The 18004-nt window shown below is 50.2% G+C and overlaps 2 protein-coding genes across 8 annotated transcripts in view; both read left to right on the top strand.

Moving 5' to 3' along the window:
• LOC134007811 (mitogen-activated protein kinase kinase kinase kinase 4-like) overlaps nucleotides 1–5740 on the top strand; it is a 29092-nt gene extending 23352 nt beyond the window's left edge. For all 6 annotated transcript variants that reach the window (XM_062447500.1, XM_062447502.1, XM_062447501.1 and 3 more), the window contains 9 exons: nucleotides 681–798; nucleotides 931–1101; nucleotides 1306–1449; nucleotides 1621–1755; nucleotides 1868–1968; nucleotides 2127–2276; nucleotides 2624–2783; nucleotides 2910–3049; nucleotides 3214–5740. In XM_062447500.1, the coding sequence (XP_062303484.1) occupies nucleotides 681–798; nucleotides 931–1101; nucleotides 1306–1449; nucleotides 1621–1755; nucleotides 1868–1968; nucleotides 2127–2276; nucleotides 2624–2783; nucleotides 2910–3049; nucleotides 3214–3297 (1203 nt within the window). In that variant the 3' untranslated portion in view covers nucleotides 3298–5740. The remainder of the gene's footprint in view (nucleotides 1–680; nucleotides 799–930; nucleotides 1102–1305; nucleotides 1450–1620; nucleotides 1756–1867; nucleotides 1969–2126; nucleotides 2277–2623; nucleotides 2784–2909; nucleotides 3050–3213) is intronic.
• A 239-nt stretch (nucleotides 5741–5979) lies between these two features.
• LOC134007567 (probable ribonuclease ZC3H12C) lies at nucleotides 5980–17640 on the top strand. Of its 2 annotated transcripts, none has more exons than XM_062447114.1 (6): nucleotides 5980–6056; nucleotides 11909–12652; nucleotides 12812–12951; nucleotides 13211–13445; nucleotides 13625–13731; nucleotides 14059–17640. In XM_062447114.1, the coding sequence occupies exons 2-6, from the start codon at nucleotides 11976–11978 to the stop codon at nucleotides 15651–15653; spliced, it is 2754 nt and encodes a 917-aa protein (XP_062303098.1). In that variant the 5' UTR covers nucleotides 5980–6056; nucleotides 11909–11975; the 3' UTR covers nucleotides 15654–17640. The 2 variants fall into 2 exon arrangements, with proteins under 2 accessions (XP_062303098.1, XP_062303097.1); XM_062447113.1 differs by lacking the exon at nucleotides 5980–6056 and adding an exon at nucleotides 8763–9103.
• Nucleotides 17641–18004: the final 364 nt, after the last annotated feature.

Here is an 18004-nt window from a genome sequence, read left to right as displayed (position 1 = left end):
CTGCTTGTGTGTTTATCCGAACATTAACTTTCCACTCTTTGCTGCTTCAACCTTATTAGCATAACAGCATGTCAGAAAGGTCTTGAATGTATTTCATATTTGATTTCATATTTTTCTTATCTCTGAAAGTACTTTGCAATTGTTATATTAGAACAAATGTTACAATATCAAAAGAGCCCAGTTGAGCAGTTTTATGACTCCCAGAAAATGAAATATGGGCTTCATTTCCCCTCAGTTTAAGCTTGTCAGAGGAAACCAGGCTTTTTATTTATAGCATCATTGGGGAGCCGTAGATCCTAGTTGGACCTGCACGCTAGCTGAGCCATAAACATCCCCAGCAGTGAGACTGGGGCTCAGCAAACTGGACCCAGGAATGGGATGACAAACACGCTCCGCTTCCTCATTAGCGCCATCTAGTGCCCACGCAATCCATAACCGTTAAAACCATTTTGAATATCCCAGCCATTACGATGGAAATCATGTGGCCATATAACATTCTGTGCCCTCAAGGCCAAACACTTATAGGCCATAACTTTGGCCCTGATTTCTACCCGTTCAGGCCATTTAGTAATGAGGCTGTACAGATACACAGAGGCCAAGCACAGGTAAACGGCTGTGTGTGTTGGGTCTCATCCCCTTATCTGTGTGTGTTGGGTCTCATCCCCTTATCTGTGTCCCAGACTCAGTCGGCCAGTAACACCCTCCAGAAACACAAGTCGTCTTCCTCCTTCACGCCCTTCATAGACCCCCGCCTGCTGCAGATCTCCCCCTCCAGCGGCAGCTCCCTCAACAACATGGGTGAGGCTCTGCACGTGCGTGCGTGTGTGTGTGCGTTTCTGTGTGTGTGTCTGCCTGTGTCTGTTTCTGTGTGTGTGTCTGTCAAGTCCGTTTCTTCCTGATCCTCAGTCACTTCGCTTGCCCCTCCCACAGCAGCGTTCGGGAACGAAGGCCGCCTAGCGGACGCTCTGAGGGCTGACCCGTCCCGTAAGGGCTCCGTGGTCAACGTAAACCCGGTCAACACGCGCCCGCAGAGCGACACGCCGGAGATCCGAAAGTACAAGAAGAGGTTCAACTCTGAGATCCTGTGCGCTGCTCTCTGGGGTACGGACACACTGCTGCTGCTGTTGTTGTTTTAAAGAGGTTCATACCCATATCCAGTAACGTAGCGATTCATTGGCAAACCTACATGGCTCAGTATATACACAGACCTGCGTCACATAAGTCATTCTTTTTTTTGTTCATTTATTAAAAAAAAAGACATTCTAGTCCCAAACATCTAAATGTTGTGTTTGTGTGCGTATCTAGGTGTGAACCTGCTGGTGGGGACGGAGAGCGGTCTGATGCTGCTGGACCGGAGCGGTCAGGGGAAGGTCTACCCTCTCATCAGCAGGCGGCGCATCCAGCAGATGGACGTCCTGGAGGGCCTCAACGTCCTGGTCACCATCTCAGGTACCCAGCCTCCTGCCTCCTCTTCTGGGGTGGACTGGCCTCCCCTGGGCCTGCTCCCGGATGAGATCCATGGCTCCGAACGCCATCTGGGATTTGAATAATGATTTTTGATTGTTAACCTCTGTCCCTTGCATCGACTTTCTCCTACCCCTCTCCCTGTTCCTCTCCCAGGCAAGAAGAACAAATTGCGAGTGTACTACCTGTCCTGGCTGAGGAACAAGATTTTGCACAATGACCCTGAGGTGGAGAAGAAACAGGGCTGGACCACTGTCGGGGAACTGGAGGGATGTGTACACTACAAAGTTGGTACGTTCCGTCCTCGAGTCAACTGGTGGGCCATTCATTGACCAGTCCTAATCAGACCCAGCCTCTTACTGGAGTTCCCTTGGTAACCAGCTTACGTCTTTGTTTATTTCAGTGAAATACGAGAGGATCAAGTTCCTTGTCCTTGCCTTGAAGAACTCTGTGGAGGTCTATGCGTGGGCACCAAAGCCCTACCATAAGTTCATGGCCTTTAAGGTGAACCCCCACAAATATATGAGTCAAAATCCCACCCAAGATATACAGGTCCACTCATGAATCACCACTTGTTATTGGAACAATCCAGCGCTTGCCTATCAAGAGGGATAATCAGGCCTCACTTCCTGGTTGCTGACTAAGCTCCTCCCTCTCTGCAGTCATTTGGTGACCTGGTGCACAAGCCCTTGCTGGTGGACCTGACAGTGGAGGAGGGACAGAGGTTAAAGGTCATCTACGGCTCCTCTTCCGGCTTCCACGCTGTGGACGTGGACTCGGGGGCGGTCTACGACATCTACCTTCCCACACATGTAAGAGACGCTCGTCAGGAGCTGAGCTGAGACAGTGTTTGTTGGTTAAGATTGAGACCTTGACATTGGAATGTCACCCAACAGTGATTGCCTTCACTTGGCCTTTGCCTTGTGGAAAGTATTCAATGCTTGTCTAACCTTGTTTTCTCTCGCTCTCTCCGTCTCTCGCTCTCTCGCTCTCTGTCTCTCGCTCTCTGTCTCCATTTTTCTTCTCTCTCTCTCTCTCTCTCTCTCTCTCTCTCTCTCTCTCTCTCTCTCTCTCTCTCTCTCTCTCTCTCTCTCTCTCTCTCTATCTCTATCTCTATCTCTATCTCTATCTCTATCTCTCTCTATCTCCTCCTCCTCAGATCCAGACCCACATCCAGTCCCACGCCATCATCATCCTGCCCAACACGGACGGCATCGAGCTGCTGGTGTGCTACGAGGACGAGGGCGTCTACGTCAACACGTACGGACGCATCACCAAGGACGTGGTGCTGCAGTGGGGCGAGATGCCCACCTCCGTGGGTAAGGGCCCCGCCACGCCCTCAGAGGAAACGCTGACAAGCCAAATGTTCGCTGCATACCTCACACACACACACGCTCAAATCTCACTTCCTGCGTTTCTGTGTCTCGCCGTCTCTGTCACTGCAGCCTACATTAGGTCCAACCAGATCATGGGCTGGGGAGAGAAGGCCATAGAGATCCGCTCTGTGGAGACGGGTCACCTGGACGGGGTGTTCATGCATAAGAGGGCCCAGAGACTCAAGTTCCTGTGCGAGAGGAACGACAAGGTGAGATATCACACACACACGGCTTTCCTTCTAAGCTGTTGAAACCGTCTTACTCATGGTGTTGTGTTGGAGTACAACGCCGGGGTACAAGTGTGGCACGCAACTTATTTTCTCCCCCCTCACTCTGTGCCTCTGTGCTTGTCTCTCTCTCTGTGTCTCGGCAGGTGTTCTTTGCGTCCGTGCGTTCTGGAGGCTCCAGCCAGGTGTACTTCATGACCCTGGGCCGCACCTCACTGCTCAGCTGGTAGTAAGGGAACGGCCCCCCGAAAACCTGGAAGACGACAACCGCGGAATGACGAACGGAAGATGAATACGACGATGACGACGATGACGAAGACCGTAAAACCTTGAAGCCGGACGCGGGACTGGAGCAACCCGAGCTTTTCCGATCATCTGAGGGGAAGAAGAAGAGAAAAAAAAGACCTGTAACAATCGGAGAGACTCTAGCCCCGAGGGCTCATGGGGTCTGTGTGTGTGTGTCACGTGGCTGCGCTGTCCTCAAGCCTACGAGCGCCGCAGACTGGGAAGGAGAATACCCCTCCTCCCTGGGTTTCGACCCCGAGCCCTGCTACACCTTGACATGTTGAAGCCTATTCCTCCCCGGTACCACCGCTGTCGGAGACGGGTTCTGAAAACTTCTGTCATTGTAAACTTCTGTTTCATAGTAAAACTAGTGTGCGTACGTGTGGCAGGAACGGTGTGCGTGTCCCGTGTGTGTGTGCGTGGGGATCTTGGTGTCGGCGTGAAAGAGAGAGAGAATGTCGATGGGAGGGGAGTTATAGAACAGGGTCGGGCATCGATAGATAGGAGGAGCAAGCCTGTTGCACCAAACAGACTGTAGTTGTGTGTTACTGTGTTAGTCCAGGAAATGTCAGGTCACTTTAACAGATCTTTGACAAGGGTGGGCTTCTGTGTCAAAATGTTTCTTGAATCATTTCCTGTAACCACGATGCAAAATGGTTATACAGTATGTCCACATTAGCTGTACTTGATTATTGAAAACTCAGTCTTGCCTGTCTTCACTTATTTGGCCTTTCTTTTGATAGGGGCTGTGCTTTGGGGATATAATATAACCTCCCCCCTTCCATATGTCATCAAACAGAGAGTAATGTATTGTTATACCTAAAGGACACATTCTCTGAACTGTGACTTGTGTTGCATTAACTCACTTGGGTGATGTAGGACAAACTGTGAATTGGTAATAGAGGTTGACATTAACGTAGCATGATGACCAGAAGTGGATTAAATGTCTTGATTGAAATTATATTATATACTCCAAATATTGAAACGTTTAAGGGTAAATTTACAACCCAGTTCTGCAACCACTGGTTTGATTTCCACTTCTTTGAAAGGGTCCCTCCACTGAATTCAGAATGTCAATGGGTTGTCTCTCTGTTCAGAGGGAGATTTAAACTCCATTTCATTTTGATCCTGTGCCATCAAGTGTGCAAAATGTGTAACATCCATGTAGAATGCAGCCATGGAATGCGTGGCTCTGATCTCCAGTGTAACTAACTACAGGTCTATGCGGTTGCCTTAGACTTGGTCACAAACTGAAATGAACCCCAGTTTTTAAATAGCCCTCTGTAGGGTCTGAAGACTTACTATGATGAAGCATGGTCCCCACATAGGGGCACTTTGATATACAATAGCTGTGTGATTCTTTGTTGGATTCCTCAATGCTGACATAACCTGCCATAGTCGGGTATCTTCACCGCCTCACTTCATAGTTATTGTTTTGGTCTAGTGTGTCCACGGTCACTGGTGTGATCCAGACCCACAGGCTCAACCAGACACCTCATGAATCATCTCTTCCTCCAGCTGGTCCAAAACAGGTCTGGCTGTCTTTCAGGAGTAAACACCTCAACCCTGAGAAGTCGTGGCATTGACAGACATCTCTTATAAAGTGTGTATGGACTAATGCCTATTGTGATGTGAGTCACAACTCAGAACTAGGGTGTCTAGTTTTCCTCTGAGCCTTTTCCAGTGGACTTCTGGTCATTCAGATGTGACCCGGGCTTAAAGTGTGACGACCTTATGAGTAGAGCGCTGTTGGAACAGACTGGGTGGGTTTGCACTCTCCAGCCTGGTGACAGCAGGCCATGACATGGCAAAATGTCACACATTTTATTGAACAGTGTTACAAAACCACTACAGCCTGCACCAACAAAACATTTCTAACTTCAAGATTTAGGTTTTTAGTTTTTGTTTCTGTACTTTTGTGTAACCCTTATAATTATGAGACTGCAGTGGTTTAAAATAATAAATAATTGTAATGCACACCCTTATGTTGAAAATGTTTACAGAAGCAATGTTTTGTTAAACCGACGTGCATCGATATTAATATTTATGGTTCATTTGAGGGCAACTTTCCCTTTTGTATTTTGTATTATCCCTTTTGTATTATCATTTCAAGGTTTAAGTACAGGAATAATCCTTGACATTTGCTCACGTTTCAATCTAAACACAATTCAGAGTGTGAATCACTGATTATCCACAGTGGACTACACACTGTGCCCTTGGCTGTGTGGTAACGTTGTCATAATGTTCTCAGCTGCCTAGGTGCCAGGTGACATGTTTTCCTTCAGGTGTTTCTACCGTGCTACTCTAATTTATGTCCTTTGTGTATTATGGGAATTCTTGTATTTTCCTGAGTCTTTTTTCCATTGAATAAAATCTTGAAGTAATTTACCAATTTGTGCAGTGTGCTTTCTTTTAGCTCACTTAATATGTTCAGAGTGAATGTAGAATTGTAGACTATATATAATTAAGGTTGTGTTCCATTAGATAAGTTTTTCTGCTTGTCGATTAAAGATTTTTTACAATACTTTCTAGAGAAAAAATATTGCACCGACCTTGCAGTGTGATATCTGTCTTCCACCACTAGATGTCGCTTTACTACAAACTTTAAACGCCGTGATGCTGTTAGCTCGGGCCGGATGTTGATTTTTTGGGGGCTAGCTCTTGCTAGCATATGGTGTGGCATAATGATGATAACAAGGAAAATGTAAGTACTATAGCGATGCTTATATTGCAAACATAGTGACAGTAATTGTAATTCATTCAATGTTTGTATTAAGGAAGTTATTAATTGTTTTCATATTGGGTTCTACTGTGATGCTATTGTTGAGTACTGGCACGTTCAAGTCCCAGATATGAGTGAGTCCATCAAACCAATGCCAATACATAGCTTGCTAGCTAAAGCTTAATAGCTTGTTTATTCTGGCTGCTCTACTTGGCTAGATTTGAAAAGAAAATGCCAAACACACATTTCTATTATATACAGTAGGGGTTTACACGGGCTGGTTATAAACTTGAATGCCATGTGTCATTTTAGGTTGTACTATAGGCAGATGGCTGTTGCAGATAGCTAGCGCACATCACCGTAGCCAGGGAGGATAAACATTCTGCCACCTGCGTAATTGCTTCACCAAAGCTAAATTGCAAATTTAAAAATACAATTGTGGGGTATAATGTAGGCCTACAATACTATATTTAACGGTGTCACTAGTAACTGCACCTACTCCAGTGGCGATTTTAGACTCTTTTTAGGGGTGTCAAGCACACCTAAATTTCATCTCAGCACCCCTATAAATAGTAATAATAAAACATTTAAAAAATTGAATTATTATGAATTATTATTATGTTAAGTAAGTTTTAGTGCTCTAACGTAAGAGTTTGCAAACGTGTCAGTGACAGATGACAAAAAATTACAGGTTCAAAGGGCTTCAAACAGGTTTAATATCCAGTGTTGCCATGCACCTTTCAGAAGAGGAGAGACAAGTAGGTAGTTAATTTCATGGCGCAGATGTCACATTCTCATTGGGGGCTAAGCCCCCCTAAAGGTCTGATCCTAGAATCGCCCCTGACTTACTCTGTACCAATCAGTTGAGTTGACGTTGCACGTTGGTCGCAGTGTTTTCCTCTTGTGTTTTCAGAAGTAGGACACTATATGCATCCTTAGGAACCTATAGTAGAAGTGTCTGGCTGAGGCCACCCCATGACAGAGTTGAACAGCACTTTCTCAGGAACCCCAATCTCTCAGTTGGACAGGGAGTTGGTCTAGGCCAGGTCCATCAGCTGGTCCATTCCCATGAGGCTCTCCCTTTCTTTTGCCCGGACTCAAGGGGACCACACATTGTCCTCCTGCTGCTCCAGCAAAGTATGGCTTCCTCAGAGAAAGAGAATGCGAGAAAGGTTTATAGATTTTATTTGATTTTATAGATCTCGGATTTAATCTGATTCAGGGCTAAATCGAGTTTACCATTGTCCGGTGAAATGGGTCTCAGTGCCCTAGCTACCTGTTTGGGGGGTCACAAAACGTGTCTGAAAATGATTATCTGTCAGATATACAGTTCTAGGCTAAATGTTGGACGCTTTACCTTCTAAAGTATTGGGTGAGGGGCAGGGTGGTGAGGCGGTCTCTTGGAGATGAATAGCTGTGTAAACTAGGGGTAAACAAGAGGTCGGAGAGCACAATGACCATAAGGTGCCCTTCTGCCTCAGCTCTTTAGATAACCATGCTTCTTTTCAACAAGTTGTATTACTTTAAGCCTATACTCATCTTTGGTCACTGTCCATCATGTGTGGCTCCTTATATAGTTTCAGTGAAGCATTAGGCTAGAGGTAAACGAGATTGAACTCCGAACGAACTCACTTTGTACTGAACACTGCCCCAGGGTATTGGTGAGGCAGCTTTGCACAGTTGCTGTAGACACACCTGTCTGGCAGCAGATGGTCCCCAGGCTACTGATCTGGAGGGTATCTGTGCTTCTGTTAGCCAACAGTTAGTTTAGCGTCAGTGCGACGGTTGGTCTGCGTTCCATTTGTGGCCCCAAAGTTTGCAGCTCCACTCCTGGTATCTTCGTTTATGGAGCGACGTGTTGTAAGGGTTAGCGTAAGGTTATGTTCTCGACTCGGAATAACCTTTCACTCCCTCTGGGCCACCTATTGGTCATTTGTTTCTGTGCGCCGATGCACCCATCTTACTTTGTCAATCTTGCATGGAGAATAGGGAGAATAGGGTAAAAGAATGTTGCTTAAATCGTATTCTCAGGTCTACTGTATTGTTGGAAAGGGGAGGGGCCAGTCCTCTATTAAGAGTAGCAATAATGAATGTTGTTATGCCTTTGTCTGGCATAAAGCATCGGAGTTTAATCCTTGCACTTCCGAGTCATTTTGCCCCAAGTGTGCCGCTAACAATAAAGATGCACTCCTTTGCATACTCATTTGGACATAAAACTTTTGAGTTGCCTCGCCCCCCCGCGCACTCACCCGATCCCCTTTCACCCGAACCCTGCATTCTCGTCTTTCCTCTTGCCCTCAACGTGCGCTCTAAAAGACATGTACCGCTTTTAACATAATTCGGCCCATTCTTTCTGGTTGACCCCCCCCAGCCTGAAACAAAGGCACCAGAGTGACCGCGATCCCCCGACTAGCCAGGTGTTCCCCCACTTGCAGGCCTGCGTCGCCAGCCAGCCTGGCCTCACGTTGCAGCTGCCCGCACGGCTCCCTTTGTTTGGCTGTATTGTTGTCCACACACCCCTCGTTGATTCATTGGCCACGCTGGGGAAGACCTTTGTGTGTGTGTGTGTGTGTGTGTTTAAGCGTGCCTTACTGGCGTACTGGGTTTTGCATGCATCTGCCCGCCCGCATTTTTTTTCTTCTTCCTTTTCCATCTCATTGTGAGGTCACCTCGTTCCTATTGGCCGACAGACAGCCACTCTGGGAGAAGGGAATGGCAGACATTATCGCTCCATCTGTTAAACCACTCATTGTCCTATCAGTCTGACTCAGAGACAAACTACCCGAGAGTGAAGGCTTTTACCACCCTGAGACATTCCTTTTATGTGCCTCACAGTCAACACTATTCCTGGGAGACTGTTTTGGTGATCACACTCTGAAGAACTGTTACGCTGATGTTGCTATAAAGCAGGAATACATGCAGAACTGCCAATGGATTTTGTTATGCTGTTATGAGACAAGTTACATCCCTAAGGGCACTTTCACTCTGTCAGGCTTTTCACTGTCATTGGTCATTCCCAGGAGTAAGAGGTAAGTAGAGATACTGACTGCTCAGCTGTTGTCTTCATGTTGGACTGGCCTCTCTGTCTTCCTTGGTTTTTCCCTGGCTAAGGATTGCTCTAGTTCTTGGGCGAAAACCACAACAAATTGTGTGGTCACCATAAACTACGGTTTGTGTACAGAAGTAGACCGTAGGTTAAATGATATCATGCGTCAAGTGGTCGCGTGGGCGGTGTAGGCGGGGTCAACAGACAGGTGGTCAAGCCCCTGTTCAGCCTGTGGAAGGTGTCCGGGCTGACAGGTCAGTCAGACCACCTGAACCTGCGGAGGAGCTCGTCTGACCTCGTGACGAGCTAACGAGACGCGTTCTTACGCCGTTCCAGCTTTAGGGGCTTGAGGGAGTGATGTCTCTCAAAATGTTCAGTCCTGTGAGCTTTGTTGAGGGAAATGTGTCGTTTGTGGAATTTATTGAGGAAAGTCAGGAACTAGACAAAACAAGCCTGGATCAAGAAACCAATCCCCCAAATGCAGTTTTGACGTTACTTTTTATAATATATTTTTTAATGTTGGCCTAAATAAAATGCTGTCTATTTAGTATCTTTAGAACATCAGAAGATTACATTTTTATTAATTAATTAAGAATTATTTCTGACAATTCTGGAAGTTCCCAGTATGTAAAGTGTGTAGGATACAAGATGTGGCTGAAGAGAAGAGAGAGCGGGGGGGGGGGTGCGGGCGGGCGGGGGACGGACTCTGTTACAGGTTTTTGGAAAAAGCTGGCGGGACGTCCGCAGCCTGGCTGCATCGACTGAGCCCCGTGGAAGAGGGAGGACACCGGTTGCTCCACCCAGCTCAGGAGACATCTGTTACCCTGACGGCAGGAGAGTCCAGAGCCCCTCCCCTCTCCCCCACCTTACCTCCCTGTTCTCGGCTCGGCCGGCCCCCTCTATTGTGCGACACACTGCATGGCAGACAGACCCCCCCCCCAGCTCCTCTCCTCCCCCCACTACCCCCTCCCTCCACCCACCCAGACCTGCCACCCAGCGTTACATATTCATCACCGCCTGCATCAATGCAAACCACCGTCCGTCCCCTGTGGACTGGCTGGGGGTGAACGGGTTTGAAAGATGCTGGCAAATGGAACATGAGCTCTTGGGAAGCTCTCTGAGGAGGAGGAGGGCTGTGTGTGACACAGCAGCACAGTGGAGGAGCACAAAAGGCCTCGTCTGTGGACGACAGAACGCAGCCCCGGCCTGAGGCTTGTTGATGATGATGTTTGATAACGACGATAAGGATCGTTTGAGTTGGCGTTTCGGTTTGCACAGAGCCCGGTATTTCCTGTACTTGACTTACTAGTAGACATCTCCTGGGGTGAGGTTGCTCACTCCGGATGCTCCTGACTTTGAAAACCCTCCTAACACAGCTGATGGCTAAACTGCCCATGCGCCTGTAGGCGTTCTAATTGGATTAGAACGAGTGCATTGGATGCTAATATTGTGTTTTGTCCTTGATAACAGACATAGTTTCCCTGACTGGGAGAGGTAGCACACCACTCCTCCAGAAACTGTGACTCATCCTGTGCTAGGAAAGGCTAGCTAGGAAAGGCTAGCTAGGAAAGGTCGCCACCACAGCCATAGTCGCTGGAGAGAGAGCACATCTCCCAGCTTCCAGTAGAGGTGGATGACAAGCAGGGGGAGGGAGTGAGCTAGCAGTGGTCTTTGGGTCTATATGACTGGTCTCTCCCGTGTGTCTGCGACAGTGTGTGAGGAGGAGGAGCTTGTGAAGAACCAACAAAAGAAACTGCTCTGTTACTTTCATTGTTGGGGGGCCTCCAGCAAGGCACACTTTGCCACCCCCCCCCGGCCTTTCTTTGTGCGGGAGGGGGTCGTCTGTCTTGGCATTTTTAGGGGGAGTGCTTCAGCAGCTGCAGCTTAGCAACAGTGGCCCATGTTGCTAGGCAGCCCTTTTTCATACAATGCGCCGCCCGTCACCCCCACCGAACCCCCTCCGTTGCACTTTTAAAGGGATTTGATTTCATTGGCGATTAGCAGCGAACGGGGCTCGCAGGCCTTCAGGCTAGCACGGCGCTCAGTTCACCTGCTAATGTGTGCGGTTGCCTGACAGGAAACTCGTATTCGACACGAGGCCCGCTCAGGTGACTGTACGTGAGGATTTGAGACGGTCTCAAATGGAATCGACCAAGTGGAATAAGGCTTCGTTGATCACGGGGTAAAACTTCCACAGTCTCTGGTGAATTATTCCATGGTTTAATGAGTGACTCTGCCCCCCCTGGGAGTAACCATATGGTCCTGGAGCGAGAGAGAGAGGGGTGGAGGGGGGGGTTCTGGCAACAGCCCCACAGATAACGGCTGAATGTGTTCCAACAGGGCGTCCTCTGTTTCCCTAGCGTGATGCGCTGGGCAGGCGTGGCCCGTCCGGGTGGGAGCACGCCGGGGCTAACTGAAAGAGCGGGAGTCTGTTAATTAGGGCAGACCCGGCCCCCCCCCCCCCCCCCCCCCACAGACCACAGGATTGGCCTCTCTTTTGTCTCAGCCAATCTGTGTCCTGCCGGTCATCCATTCAGTTAACAACGTTAGGCTTGGGCTTCCCAAGTGAAAACATTTTCCGAGGACAACAGAAGTATGTGAAAAGGCAGATACTCACACCACCAAGATTTCTGACAGCACAAAGTTTACACGTGATGTAAACGACTATTATTAGCGGCCCTTTGAAAGTGATATTTGAATAAACATCTCAGATAATGTGTGTGTGTGTGTGTATGCAATTCAAATGTATTCTGGAAATATGGAAATCAAATACCTTGTCTGCCTCCAGGCAGCCATGACGTGGGCGGTGTGAGAGGGGTGAAGTCAGCCCAGAGCTGGATGTGCGGGACAGTTCCATGGGCCTAAAAGACCATGTGGAGGATGGAGCAGGCCGCATCCTTGACCTGGGGCTGGATTTGGAGTACCTCCACGTAGAAGGGGCCAACCGTCAGGCTGGCGTGGAGGCAGGGCCCGGTATGGAGAAAGGAGAGGAGGAGGAGGAGGAGGAGGGTGGTGGCTCCAGTGGTAGCTCTACTCCGTCTGGGGAGGTGGAGGAGAGTGCTGGCTCTGAGAGCGAGCCCGACCCAGCCCCGCCCGCGCCCAGCACCACCAACCCTCACCAGCCTCTCTGCCGGGCCTCCTGTGTGGACCTGGGCTGTGAGGGGCCCCCGGAGCCCCCCCCGGAGCAGCCAGGGGCCGGGCTGAAGGAGTACCAGACCAAGCTGGAGTTTGCTTTGAAGCTGGGCTACGCGGAGGACACAGTCCGCCTGGTTCTCACCAAGCTGGGCCCGGGCACGCTCATCAACGACATACTGGGCGAGCTGGTCAAACTGGGCAGCAAGCCAGACAGCGAACAACCTCCAGCCTCCAAACCCACCTCCTCCTGCTCCTCCACCTCCTCCTCCTCCTCCACCTGTGGCCTGTCCGAGTCGCTGGAGGCCCGAGGGACCGAGTCCCCCTGTCCTGCAGACCCCCTGGGGGACAAAGACAACCTGAGGCCTGTTGTTCTCGATGGCAGCAACGTGGCCATGAGGTAGGACAACCAAACGCTGACTCAGACTACATGTAAAAATGATTCTGATCAGATGTAGTTTGTAGATAGTTGTGATAGTTTGGAATGCGCCCATTGATTTCCAAAGATCCCCTATATTGTTCTGGATCCTTCTAACAGCTGTCTATTTACTCCTTGTAGTCATGGTAATAAGGAGGTGTTCTCCTGCCATGGGATCCAGCTGGCTGTTGATTGGTTCTTGGATCGAGGTCATCGTGACATCACCGTGTTTGTGCCCGCATGGAGGAAAGAGCAGTCCCGCCCTGATGCACTTATTACAGGTCAGTGCCACACCCCTGTGAATCTGCACACACACACACACACACAGTGGAACATCCAGCTGGATCCTTCAAAGGAAACCACGCACTTCCTATTTCTCTCTTTTCCTACCTCGCTTTCTCAACTTCTCCTCCTTCCCCGCCTCTTTTACGGTCCTGTCACACTCTCTTCTCTTTTTCCCCATCTCTCTCTCCTTTCTCTTTCTCGTCTTTCCCTTTCTCCCCCATCTCATTCCTCTCTTTCTCTCCCTCTCCACCCCAGACCAGGAGATCCTGCGTCGCCTGGAGAAGGAGAAGATCCTGGTGTTCACGCCGTCGCGCCGCGTCCAGGGCCGCCGGGTGGTCTGCTACGACGACCGCTTCATCGTCAAGCTGGCCCACGAGTCGGACGGCATCATCGTCTCCAACGACAACTACCGCGACCTGGCCAACGAGAAGCCCGAGTGGAAGAAGTTCATCGACGAGCGCCTGCTCATGTACTCGTTCGTCAACGACAAGTAAGGAGGGAGTCCTTACTCAGTCTGCAAGGGTTCCGCGGAGCATTGGATTAGTTGATAATTGTCTATCGATATCAATTCATTCTTATCCTGCTGGAGTTTGATTCTGTTCTCTGTGGGTTAAGACTAATGTCTGTCTCTGTGTGTCTCCTCCTCCTCTTCCCTCTCCTCTCTCCCAGGTTCATGCCCCCTGATGACCCGCTGGGGCGTCACGGCCCCAGCCTGGAGAACTTCCTCAGGAAGAGACCCATCATGCCTGAGCATAAGAAGCAGCCCTGCCCTTACGGTGAGACCCCCAGCCCAGCCCACCTCCACCCCCAGCACACTCCACCTCCACCCCCAGCACACCCCACCTCCACCCCCAGCACACCCCACCCCCAGCCCAGCCCACCTCCACCCCCAGCACACTCCACCTCCACCCCCAGCACACTCCACCCCCAGCCCACCTCCACCCACAGCACACTCCACCTCCACCCCCAGCCCACCTCCACCCCCAGCAAACCCCACCTCCACCCGTCTCTTATTAAAACTATAGGCTGACCGTGTTAGACAACCTGCCTCCCAGCAACTCTGTCCTAACCGCTGCCCTCTTGTCTTGCCCTCCCCCCTCCAGGTAAGAAGTGCACATACGGCCACAAGTGTAAGTACTACCACCCAGAACGTGGAGCCCAGCCCCAGCGCTCGGTGGCGGACGAGCTCCGGGCCAGCGCCAAGACGACCTCGGCCAGCAAGGGCCAGGGCGAGGGCCTGGTGAAGAGCCACAGCGTGCCGGTGGGCGCCGACGGGGCGGCGGGCGACAAGACCGGGGCCTCCAAGAGGCAGTCGGACCCCAGCGTCAGGGCCCTGTCGTACAGCGAGGCCGAGGACAAGCTGCTGGGCCGGGGCGAGGGCCGCAAGAACAGCCTGTGTGGCAGCAGCACCGGCAGCAGCTGTAGCGGGAGCGTTGTCCTCTCCCCGGCTCCTGGAGGCCCGCCCTCCGGGCTGGGCTGCTACGCCCAGGAGCAGCCCCCCAGAGCGGACACGCCGCAGCGGGTTCCCCCTTCCCCCCACCCGGACCTCTACCCCAGCGCCGAGCCCCCGGACCTCAGCTACTACTCCGTGATGCGGGCCTACTCCGGCCTCGGCCTGGCGTCGCGCCACATCCCCGACCGCCGTTTCCCTGGCGACGCGGACCCGCGCCGGGGCTCGGCGGCGTCGGACTGCGGCAGCGAGAGCGGCGTGAGCTGCGGGAGTGGCTACGAGTCGTACGGCGAGAGGGCGTGTCCGGCCTGTCCCGACGCCTTATTGGACGGCGACGGCCCGCCGTACGGCGGCCACCATCACCACCACCAGCATCACCACCACCACCACCACAGCCGTCTGTACGCTCATCCCAACGCGCCGCCGGCCGAGCCGCGACGCCTCCACCCCCCTGACTACCCCCCCGGCCCCACCCTCCACAGCTACCACCAGAGCCTGGCGCGCGGGCACAGCTACACCCACGACGACCCTCCCGACCCCTGCCTGAAGCGCCCTCTGTACCCCCTCCCCCCCCACCTGCAGCACCAGACTGTGGGGGCCCGCTCCAGCTGCCCGGGAGACTACCCCTCCCTGGCCCCGACCAGCCTCCACCCTCCTGGGTCGCCCCTGGCCCGCTGCCTGGCCTCCACACGGGTGGAGAGCGTGTCGGACTCCCGCTTGTACGAGCACCCCCTCGCCCCACCCCCCTCTCTCTCGCACCACCAGAAGCCTTTCTCCAGCTGGGACCCCCAGTACCGCCAACCCCCTGCCCCCCGGTATGACCCCCCCAGCTGCCAGAGCCTACCAGAGAGCCGTCAGTCAGGCTGGCACGGCTCCACGTCTGCCTGGGGGTGGGATAGATACACCCAGGCCCCTCCTCCTCCTCCCCCCCCAGCATACCCCCACTACCCTCCTTACCACTCCAGTACGCCTCTCCCCTCTCACACGCCTCACCTACCCCACCCCTCACACATGCCCCCCCCCTCCCACACGCCGCACCCCCCTCCCCACCCCCTCCGGCCCCCCCTGCACCAGGAGCCCCCCTCCCTCAGCCGGCTGGACGAGGCCAGGGAGAAGGTGTACGTCGACCTGTGTAACATCTTCCCCTCAGAGCTGGTTGGCATGGTGATGGGCAGGAGCCCCCACCTCATAGACCCCCAGCAGCTAGCAGCCGCCATCCTGGCAGAGAAGGCCCAGTGTGGCTACTAGCGACGGGCCACATCACCTCGCTGACTCGGCTTCAGTCAGTGAAGTCGCCGTTGATGGTAAAACCACCTGTAGAACATGGTGTGTGGCGGATATGGTTAGGACAGTGACTGTCTATACACACACCATATGTTTATAATGTGTCATCTACCTAAAGCATAGGCAACAGTTTAATTTATTTATTCAGCTTTCTTTTTCTTTTCTTTTTTGTCCATCTTAGATTTCATGTTAGTAATGCACGGGCAACAATATGAATTGATTAACAAAGCACTTTCTTAGATAACCTACGGCTAATATTATTAATACACTTGACTTCCATGCTCAAGTTTTCTCAACTTTTTCATCATTTTAATCAATGACCCCCACCTTCTTTAACTCCACTGACAAATCATGGTAGATCTTAAAAAGAAAAAGATATGCCCAGATGATTCTTGCTGTAGTGTACATATACAGGCCTTATTTATTGCTGTTGTGTTTGAAGTGTTCTGTGTTTGTTGCTGTGTTTAGAGGTGGCTGATTTGAGGCGGGGTTAGGTTGCTGCCACGGTTGTAGATGTAGGGGCTGGCTCGTTGGGAGATTCTGCCGTGTGTACCTTAGTTTTAGTAAGGGACATCTCTGTCTGGCCCTCCGCCAACACTGGGAGACGCTACATGAGACGGGTACACTACAGAAAGAGAATTACCTCTACCATAAAGTTAAGATTTCACAGACATGTTACAAATGTAGCTTTCTATAGCTAGTCTCCAGACATTTGTGGTTGCTTTGTTACGTCGGCAGACGTCCTCGGGGTGGACGACGTCCGCTGAATGAGCCTGGCATTTAGTCAGCGTAGGTTGTATGTAGCAGTTTCCGGTACAATCCGTTGCATACAGAGAAAAAGACTTTCTTTATTGATACAAATTGTATCATTCAGTTTATCACAGAGGTTTGTATACACCGCACGGCCATGTTTATTTATGAAAACAGCATTTACGACTGTGATACGAAAATGTTCTTGGAAACAGTTGATCTTTTTATTGTATAATTTTAAACATTTAGGAGTGGTTTACCTATTTTGTTTAGGTATTCTGACTTCTTTGGATGGGTAGGTCACACAGCTGGCTTAAAATCGTGGGAGAAGTCAGCGAAGGGAAAAGGCTGTCTGAAATCTTCAGTTTGTTTCGAAAAAATAAAACGTTTGTTTGAAGAAGCGCCTTCTCTCTGGCTCCGCGACACTGTGTGTCGGGGGGGACAGAGGTGTGGGCCAAAAGTAATGCCTGTGAATGGCATTGTGCTTATGACACATCCAATACTCTGAACTATGTTCAGCAAACTGTTATGCATGCGTTTGTTTTTGAAGTATTTTCTGCTCTTAGTTTTTTTTTTTTTTAAACAGTTCTAACACCTTAGAATTGTATCTGTTTTGTTTGGTCAGGTTGTATGAGCTTGATACGGTATCATCTTATTCGTTTTTTTCTTAATCATCTTTCTTATTGCATGATCTGACCCAAGTATTTTTGTTAATGCATACAGTCCAGTAGATGTAATGAATATATAAGTACAAGAGTGGTTGTCATAATCCAGTTATCACTACTAACACCATTAAAACCAAATAATACTTTCACTAGGCAATAGAATATTAGGTTGTACAAGGCCGGTGCAACCTTCATTTTTATGTGCCAAACATGTAAAACTTCTCTGGTTTACTTAGATGAGTCCTTTGGATGTCTTGTTTGAGTAATATGACACAGTGCCAATGTCAAATTTGTGACTTGGCAAAAAAAATATATATATTTAACCTATTTGTCTTTGTAATGTAAACAATGTACATTTGTGTGTAGAATAAAAACAACAAATCAGATGCTTCTCAACCCCATGACGATAACAGGGTTTCCGTGATCCGCGGGGTCTTAAAATGTACAATTCTGAACTTTAAATTTACGTTTGAATTACGGGGGGGTTTGACTCCCCTTATTAAGACTTGGACCCCCCCCCAAAAGAGGTAAAAACAACAGGTCGGGGGGGTCGATACATTTATATATCGTTCTTACCTGTAATCGTAAATATTACTTTACGCCCTGGAGAAGTTGACCCCCCCGATTATCATTGTATAATTCGCACCGTTTCTAACCACACTAAACTGAAGAGAATCTTCCTGAGATTAACAAGCGTTTGGCGGAGAGGAGACGATATTTATGAAGCTACATGAAGGTGAAGTCCCACATCTCACATGACCACAATGTAACTTTCAAGTTAAAATAAACTATTTAAAATGTGGATTTGAACCCAGGCTGTTGCGGTGCTGCCCCAGCATGTCTGAAGGAGCACGCACACTAACCCAGTGAGCTAACAGGGAGCCCTGCTTTCTTATGGTT

The sequence above is a fragment of the Osmerus eperlanus genome, chromosome 21 (genome assembly GCF_963692335.1).
Source record: "Osmerus eperlanus chromosome 21, fOsmEpe2.1, whole genome shotgun sequence".
Lineage (NCBI taxonomy): Eukaryota > Metazoa > Chordata > Actinopteri > Osmeriformes > Osmeridae > Osmerus > Osmerus eperlanus.
The sequence above is the reverse complement of the archived record's forward strand: the minus strand, read 5'-3'. Positions and strand labels throughout refer to the sequence as shown.